General features: G+C 34.5%; 1 protein-coding gene and 2 long non-coding RNA genes across 4 annotated transcripts; all 3 read left to right on the top strand.

The window, feature by feature from the left end:
- Positions 1–171: 171 nt before the first annotated feature.
- Positions 172–3025, top strand: LOC100638445 (cell cycle checkpoint protein RAD1-like). The gene is made up of 8 exons (XM_003391075.3): positions 172–298; positions 353–511; positions 570–652; positions 1870–1981; positions 2043–2165; positions 2226–2290; positions 2405–2549; positions 2798–3025. The coding sequence occupies exons 1-8, from the start codon at positions 209–211 to the stop codon at positions 2828–2830; spliced, it is 810 nt and encodes a 269-aa protein (XP_003391123.2). The 5' UTR covers positions 172–208; the 3' UTR covers positions 2831–3025.
- A 957-nt stretch (positions 3026–3982) lies between these two features.
- On the top strand, positions 3983–4502 carry LOC109589844 (uncharacterized). 2 transcript variants are annotated; one of them, XR_002188970.1, is made up of 3 exons: positions 3983–4083; positions 4314–4376; positions 4420–4502. It is a non-coding gene; the product is annotated as an uncharacterized LOC109589844 (long non-coding RNA). The 2 variants fall into 2 exon arrangements; XR_002188969.1 differs by having other exon boundaries at positions 4437–4448.
- A 73-nt stretch (positions 4503–4575) lies between these two features.
- Positions 4576–6755, top strand: LOC109589843 (uncharacterized). Its single transcript, XR_002188968.1, has 5 exons — positions 4576–4754; positions 4816–4922; positions 5571–5808; positions 6333–6416; positions 6487–6755. It is a non-coding gene; the product is annotated as an uncharacterized LOC109589843 (long non-coding RNA).
- Positions 6756–7683: the final 928 nt, after the last annotated feature.

Below are 7683 nucleotides of genomic sequence, written 5' to 3'. Positions count from 1 at the left end.
AGTGCACACACGCTCCTTGGCACACGTAGACTTGACACACCTGATTGTTCACATAGAATGAATTAATTTAAGGTCTTTCACCATTTTCTTTTGAATTTGACTATTAAGAAAATGGATCATAAAAATGATGATTCCTAAATATCTGAGTACTTACCTCACACGAGTAACAAAGTAGGCGTGGTATCAAAGGCGTGGCTATGTTACAGCAATGGAGAGTCAAGATGAGCACGTTTTAAATGCCTTTATGATAAATGCAAGGACACTTTCCAACGTATTGAAAGCTATACAATTTAGAGATGTAAGTGAAAATCAATATAAAACCACTATAAGGACTTATATATACAATTTTTAGACTGCAACCTGCTTTATCAGTTCCACTGGATTGAGAGTGACAGTAGAGCAGGCAAAGTGTGTACAAGCAAATTGTTTTGTAAAATCAGATCTCTTTCAAGCCTACAACTACAATGAGGACTCCACACTGATATTTAATATTGACCTTAATGTTCTAATTGTAAGGATTGTTTTGTGTGAAATAATTTTGAAGATTGGTCGTCTTTTTAATTAAATAGGAATGTTTGTGTATTTTTGGTAATGAAGCAAACACATCATTAAGATTGTACTATGATGGATATGGGACTCCACTTCAATTAGTGTACGTTAATTTTGGTCTTTGCTATTTAAAGTGAAGTACATAATGTTGTGCAGTTAAGTTTTAAATAATAATAATTATAATAGACCTCCTCCTCAAGTGAGAATGACAGTGGCCTATGAATATCATTCCTTTTTTCAGTATCCACCTTTGTATCATAATTGGCCGCCATTTTGGATTGCAAAATTCAATGGAGCATGATGAATGAAGAAAAACCAAACCGATTTTTTTGGCATGGAGCTTGTCTAAGCTACAAAAGTTGGTTGGAGGAAAGAATGTTTGCTGCTAAGCATCTCTTAATAGGGATTTGGTGCAATTTGTAGTACATTCTCTATTACAGCTTGCTTTCTGCATTAGCCCATTCAATACTCCATGGAAAGTTGCCATCCACAAAGATTATTTTAGAGTCAACTCAGCCTCAGTACGCCCCTTGCTGTATATCATTCTTTTTGATGTAATTCATTCTCACCCAAAGAGGTCTATAATAGTAATAATTGTAATTATTATTGGATGAGTATACAATAGCAGGCCGGTTGAGCTGGGTTCATAATTTTTAGCAGCTTATAAAAATTTGCACTTCTGGCTGCATTCACTTCTATAATAGCTAAATGTATGCCAGAGGCGTATTTAGGGGGGGGGCTGAGGGGGCTTGAGCACACCCCTCATGGCTGGGTTCAGAAAAAAATTACTCAAATCCTGGACTCTTGCATCACTACCAAGCCTCCTAACAAAGTTATCTAGCCCCCTGATCATAATTTCAGCAGTTTCCAGTGCTTTAAGGAGCAATCAGAAGTACCAGTAACATGGCAGTATGCTTGAAATGATTTTGGCCCCACCCGTAATTGACAAAAATGTAGGAAAAGGCCATTTTACCGCCGTAAAAGTGGGTGTGGCCAAAATCGCAGCGTGCTTCGCGCGCCCTCAGCACCCCTCTTCCCATATTCCTATATATGCCCCTGATGCCATATAGCAGGTATTCATCTGGGGAAAAGTTTTAAGCAGGATTAGAGATTTTATTCATTTTACTTTCATTCTGAGCAGCCATTTTGCACACATGGCAGTGATGCAATACCTTTTTTGTTTGGAAATATTTGTCCACAAGGAATGAGAACAAAAAGAAAAATTAAACTTCTATGGAATATACCTGCTATATGGTATGAATCGTATCATTTTAAGCTGTTTAATTGCACTTTTTAATCATTTCTCTCTCTCATTTGTAGTCTTGAAGAGAATGAAGTGGTCACTGAGTGTTCAATTCAAACATCAGAAGCTGATGAAACGCTTGACTTTGATTTTGTATCAGCAAACGTTTGCAATAAAGTGATCATTAAAGTAAAATAATAATACAGTAATTTATCATCATCATTATTTGTAACTATTATTCAATATTCAGTCAGAGTGTATGAGGGAGACTTTCAATGAGTTGGATTTGAGTAGTGAATTTATTGAGATTTACATGTCAGAAGGAGAACCAAATTTTAGACTGTCTACTCATGGATATACAGGGACCACTCAGGTAGGAATTACTGTAAATACACACTGTATTAGTGTAATTATTTTCAAACTTAATTTTTAGTTTGATTATCCTAAAAAGTCTGATATGGTTGAAGTATTCGAGTGCAAAACAACTCAAAAGAACAAGTACATTATTTGGGACATGTTCCTCTTTCCTTCTCCTATTTTTTAGTTTCTATTATCCTATTCACATCTCTCCTTCCTATTTCCCCCTCTCTCTCTCCTTCCCTCTCACTTCAGATACAAGCTTGCATTACTAAAGCCTTCAGCTAAGGCACTTAGTCCATCATCAAAGATAGCATTAAGGATGGACACAAGAGGTTTCCTCTCATTGCAGTTCATGATAGTCACTGAGGATAAACAACTTTGCTTTGTAGAATACCTGGTAAGTAATTGGACTGAATGATTATACAAGTACTGTAAATTGGAGTTAGACTTTAGCTGGGTAAAAAAGTAAATTTTCACAAATTGTAAATATTTGCAAAATAAAGTGGCCTACTAAATTTGAGCTACATTTGTAATAATTGTTTATTCATAAACATCATACCAGTAGCCTCATTACAAGTACTCTTGTTGCTCAGTGTATGCAGTATGGTTTAAATCAGATGTTGTACTCTCTCTCTTTTTGTTTAGTGTGTTCCTGAAGATGATAGCAAAGAAGACTAGCAATCAACTTTAAACTAAAAACTACTGACCAATTTCACCCTCAATCACTTGTAATACACTTCATTAATAATATTAGTTAATAATGGAAATTAATTTGTTATCAAAGCTTGTCTCCTCATTCTTCTTTTGTATCTCTACATCAGTATAGATTTAATTATTTGGATTGATCATGGACCCCGTGTCTCTAAAATAAAATAGTAAAGGTTATATGATCACGATTATTTTTAATCATTCAGGAGAGCATGATTTAATGATCAAGAATAGCTGTTGTCATAATACCGGCTACAATGTATAAAAGAATACAATGATCATAGTTCTAGGTTATCTCAGCTGGGCCATATATTTCAGTTTTGAAGTACATAGAGTCAAGCACTCACTTCCGGTCACCATCCATTTCCGAACGCGATTTCTTCTAAACTAGACTTCTTTTACCTACAACTTTGGGATTGCTGCAAAGCTTAGACTTAGTAGATCAAGGTGGTATGTTTTTGAAACAGCTTAAGTATCTTTGCTATTTTTTACAAAGCATAAAAGTTGTGAATCGAACACTCATTCTGTCATTCTGTCCACACACTTTAATTGATTTGTAAAAAAAATTATCTTTTTTTCTAAGCAGTCTAGAGCTCTATTTCTTCTTCTAGCAACAGATAAAGTTGCTTTCTTTCATCTAGTTATGCTCTTGTTGCATCCCGTGGCACCAAAAGCTGTGAACTGCAGCCGGGCTAAACCAGGGGACCTCTCTTCAGATGAGAGCTCATGTTTTACTCTACAGGGCCGAGATTTGCTTCAGAGGTAGAAAATTCCATCTAACGAAAAATAAAAAGAACGATTTTGTCCTAACTTCGTTGTTTGTGAGTTACAGTTGCTCAAAGTTTGTGGTTTAGCCTCTTTGAGAATTTTTCAGGCGGCACTGGGGAAAGCAGGAGCAACCAAACTCTCTCAGTCTCTTTTAAATATCTAGAAAAATTTTCTGTGCCAACTCTTTCTTGAAATAGAGCTCCAGATGCTAAAATAAATTTCAGCTTTTCTTCTTTCTCCTACCCATGTGCCATGATTTAGCTAGTTAGTTTTTGACCACACCCATAGCTTATTTTAATTATCATAACTCTGCAGTCAATAATAATTTTTTTTTTCAAATTGCTTAAAATATCACAGTACAAGTAATACATATCACTCAGGTGAATTCCAGCAGGCGAGTCCATTGCACCATAGTGCTTCATTGGTGAGGTGATGTCAAGGAATATTTTATGCTTGTAAGTCAAGCCTAATTGTCAGTTGTTTGCACCATTGCTGAGCTGCCACCATTGCTGCCACCATCCACCATTGCTGAGCTGCCGTTGCTATGGTAATTCCAATGAATATCATTAAATTAATGCGACCGGAAGTCCCATTGCAATAGCTGGACATGGTTGCGGCCTCAGTTGTACCTCAAAATGATTTTATAGAGTAAACTTATCATTATAGCATCAAATGTTTATTATAGGATTGCACTAATGGAGTGGGCTAAATCAAGAAGTATAGGTTTGAAAGATTACTTGACACTCAGGTTTGTCTTATTCATCATTATAAATAAAAATACTTCTGAGCAGAATTTTTATTTCTGTAGAAATCAGCAAGGTCTTCATTCTTCTAAAATCATCAGGGCTTGACTTTAATTTGAAATTGAAATTTATACTAACTTTTTTGGCAAAAATTAATACAATTTGTGGTACAAAATAATTTTTTATTGCATGCATCTTATCTCAGGGGCGTGCTTGACCTTGCCTTTTAACCACGTGGACTGGAGTCGTCATGGTGTATACCAGTGAGTGTACTAACAAACAGTCTCCTCACCCTAGGCTACCCTTCCAGCCTTCCTTCTCTCTGTTTATATATACCAGTATTCTTAGCCAAAGGTCTGGCTAATAACCTTTACTTGCTGCAAGTAGGTACAAAATCCCTCATTAATACAGTGCATCACTTTGTTTATCACTTGGTTTATACAGTATCCATTTCACCCTGCCCACATGCCGGTGATGGTAGAGGCTAAAATGAGAAGAGAGCATTTGGAGATGAGAATCAGCTTAAAGACAAGAGCAACATTACTCACAGAGTAAGGGAATGTAAATAAAGTACATGTACATGGATATTTTTAAAATGTACTACATGTATATAGGGGAGATTTCGGAGCAAATTTGCAATTTGCTTTGCTTTTAAAAATATAACTTAAAAATTATTTATAAGATTCAGCTCGCATAGCATAAAGAACATTAATTTGTATTTAAAATGTAATAAAAAATTAGGGTAATTTTGGAGTTAATTATCAGAAAAAACCCTTTTTTGAAAATTAAATTGTTTTTAAATGGTCATAACTCAAAAATTGTTTGTTAATAACTTTCTACATACATGTAGTACATAACATAAAGACATCAATGTGTCAGGATTTCCCACAAATTTTGGCATCAGCTTTTTTATTGGATTGTCAAGTTGCTCATAAACTGGGCCAAAGACCCTGTACAAGGATTTGGCCAAATTTTTTCAAAAATGAAAAAAGACAATTCTTCATTTTTAATATTTTGATACATGTACATGTAGTTAATTTCAGCATTTTAATAATTTTTTCTGATGCATATGTTTTCTTATGTTGCATATAAAGTTTGAGCTGATGCCAATTAAATTTGGATTTCTTATGAATTTTTCAAGTTTCTCCTCATCAATACATTTTGTTATTAATAGTTATTAATTATTCTCCTCTCAATAGGCTCCAGTCTTGATACACTAACAGTACTTGGTTCTCATAAAGGTGATGTCATTCGACTAGCTAATGACAGTTCTTTAAATACCTCCTTCTCATTCCAACAATAATCTAATGGCCTCTCTTTAGTCTTCATGGAGTCCTTCCAGTATGATGACACTCTTCCACAATATGTTGGGAAGTTGAAAAGACATCATTTTTAGTTGGCCACTGCTGTTCACTCTCACTGAGGATGGGATTATGTGTATCCTTATTAATGCCCCAGGCACATTTCTTAGCATTAGGCTTTTCCAAAATTGGCTCCAAATTTTTTTGTACATTTTTTGATAGATATTGATGTCATTATGCTGTGTACCACGTTTGAGCTGATTCTGACTTAAATTTTTTTGATTTAGGCCATTTAAAAATTTCCAAATACTCAAGGCTATAATTATATAGCCTTGAGTACTATTTAGATTTTGGAGCCCACGGTTTTTCTAGAAAATGGCTAAAAAATCATTCCAAATTTTATTTAGATTTTCTGATACATGTACATATTGATTTCCTTATGCTGTGTAGAAGTTTGAGCTGATTCGGACTTAAAGTTTTCAAGTTACCGGCATATTCAGAAAAGGCCAAATTCAAAAAAAAATACCCTAGGTCTATACTCCTTTCTTTCTTTATCCTTTCTTTTCTTCTTATTATTTCTCTCCCTGAGTTAGGTACATGTACATGTCCATTAATCATTAATAATGTACAATTATGATCCTTAACTTCATTATTATCCAGTGGTCCACAGTGTCTCTAATGCTATGATCATTGCTGCCATTCATCCACTGGAATACTGTAGAATGTTTAGCTATAACACTCCAGGTAAGTATTTACAATTTTATGATAAAATTAAAATTGAGATTAAAATACCTCCTATTCTTTTCATGTTTAGATGGTCCCTCTCTCTTACAAACTCTGTCTTTGTCATCATTTCATAAAATCTCGGTCTCTCTTGATCTAGGAGTGTATCTTAGTTAATTCATTGGATCAATGTTCCTTCTCACTCAATGCACTGGAGACTGGAACTGAGACATGGTGTCATTCTTCCTTAGGAATAGAGGTAAATGATACTATTTATAGTAACACTGATACTATTTATAGTACAATGCTATTGATTGAAACTATGCTATTGTAGTATATGATATATCATTGTCTATTGTAGTAATTGATACTATTTATAGTAACGATGCTAGTGTGCATGTTTAGTAGTGATGTAGTAAGTCAAAAATTGCCCATTGCACAAAATTTGTTGTCGGAATCAACTCAAATTTTTTATTAGCAACAGACAGACAGACGTAAATAGTAATAATGATGTATAATGCTTTGCTTGGCTCGTCCCCTTAATGTTTTTCATTCATCTTGTAATAATGTATCATTAATAATAATAATAGTTATAAACAGAACAAAGTAAGATACCGTAGGCTGTAGGCAGCCATCTTAACAAAATAAGTGATACTGTATAGCTGGAAAATTTGGCGGAGAATTAAATTTGGCGGATTGGCGGTTCAAAATAAAACTGCCAATATTATAACCACCAATAATAATGCAATGATGGGCGGATTCCTTCATAGGCACATGATACTAAAAAATGCCAAAATTGCAGTATTTCTCACTATTTCAGTCAAGACTGGGGCAAGGACTGCCAAGGAGCAGCTTCAAGAAGAGCTGAGTACCACCAAAGTTTTAGACCATCAAATTTTCCGGCTGTACGGTAATAGAAAATAATAATTTTAATAAACAAAAAAAACTAGGCAATTAACTGGTTTGATGTACAATATTTATCTCTAATGTTAGTAGCAATAGATTTCTCTTATATTGTATCCAGTGCTGTAGCTAATGATGACCAACTGGGACCTCCTTTCTCTCTCACTTTATCTTCTCCTCTTAACCAGGCAGACATACAAGCATGGAAACATTTTACTGGATCTCCTCTGTGTCTCTCATCTATATCCACTATTCTAGGATCATATAATCCTAACTGTAGATCTAGTCTGTGCCATACAGAACGGGACAAGTGCTAATCTGATGTTAACTCTTTAATGACAATATCAAGATTTTTAATATCTATAAAAATAATAAAGTGTATATA

This window comes from Amphimedon queenslandica, unplaced genomic scaffold, assembly GCF_000090795.2.
Source record: "Amphimedon queenslandica unplaced genomic scaffold, v1.1 AMPQUscaffold_10818_Cont16210, whole genome shotgun sequence".
Lineage (NCBI taxonomy): Eukaryota > Metazoa > Porifera > Demospongiae > Haplosclerida > Niphatidae > Amphimedon > Amphimedon queenslandica.
The sequence above is the reverse complement of the archived record's forward strand: the minus strand, read 5'-3'. Positions and strand labels throughout refer to the sequence as shown.

Excerpts from the sequence above, each read along its gene's own strand:
- LOC100638445 (XM_003391075.3), top strand. The coding sequence starts at position 209 with ATGGAGAGTCAAGATGAGCACGTTTTAAATGCCTTTATGATAAATGCA. Across the intron at positions 299-352 it reads AAGCTATACAATTTAGAGAT|ACTGCAACCTGCTTTATCAG; the intron begins GTAAGTGAAAAT and ends TACAATTTTTAG. Across the intron at positions 2,291-2,404 it reads AAAACAACTCAAAAGAACAA|ATACAAGCTTGCATTACTAA; the intron begins GTACATTATTTG and ends CTCTCACTTCAG.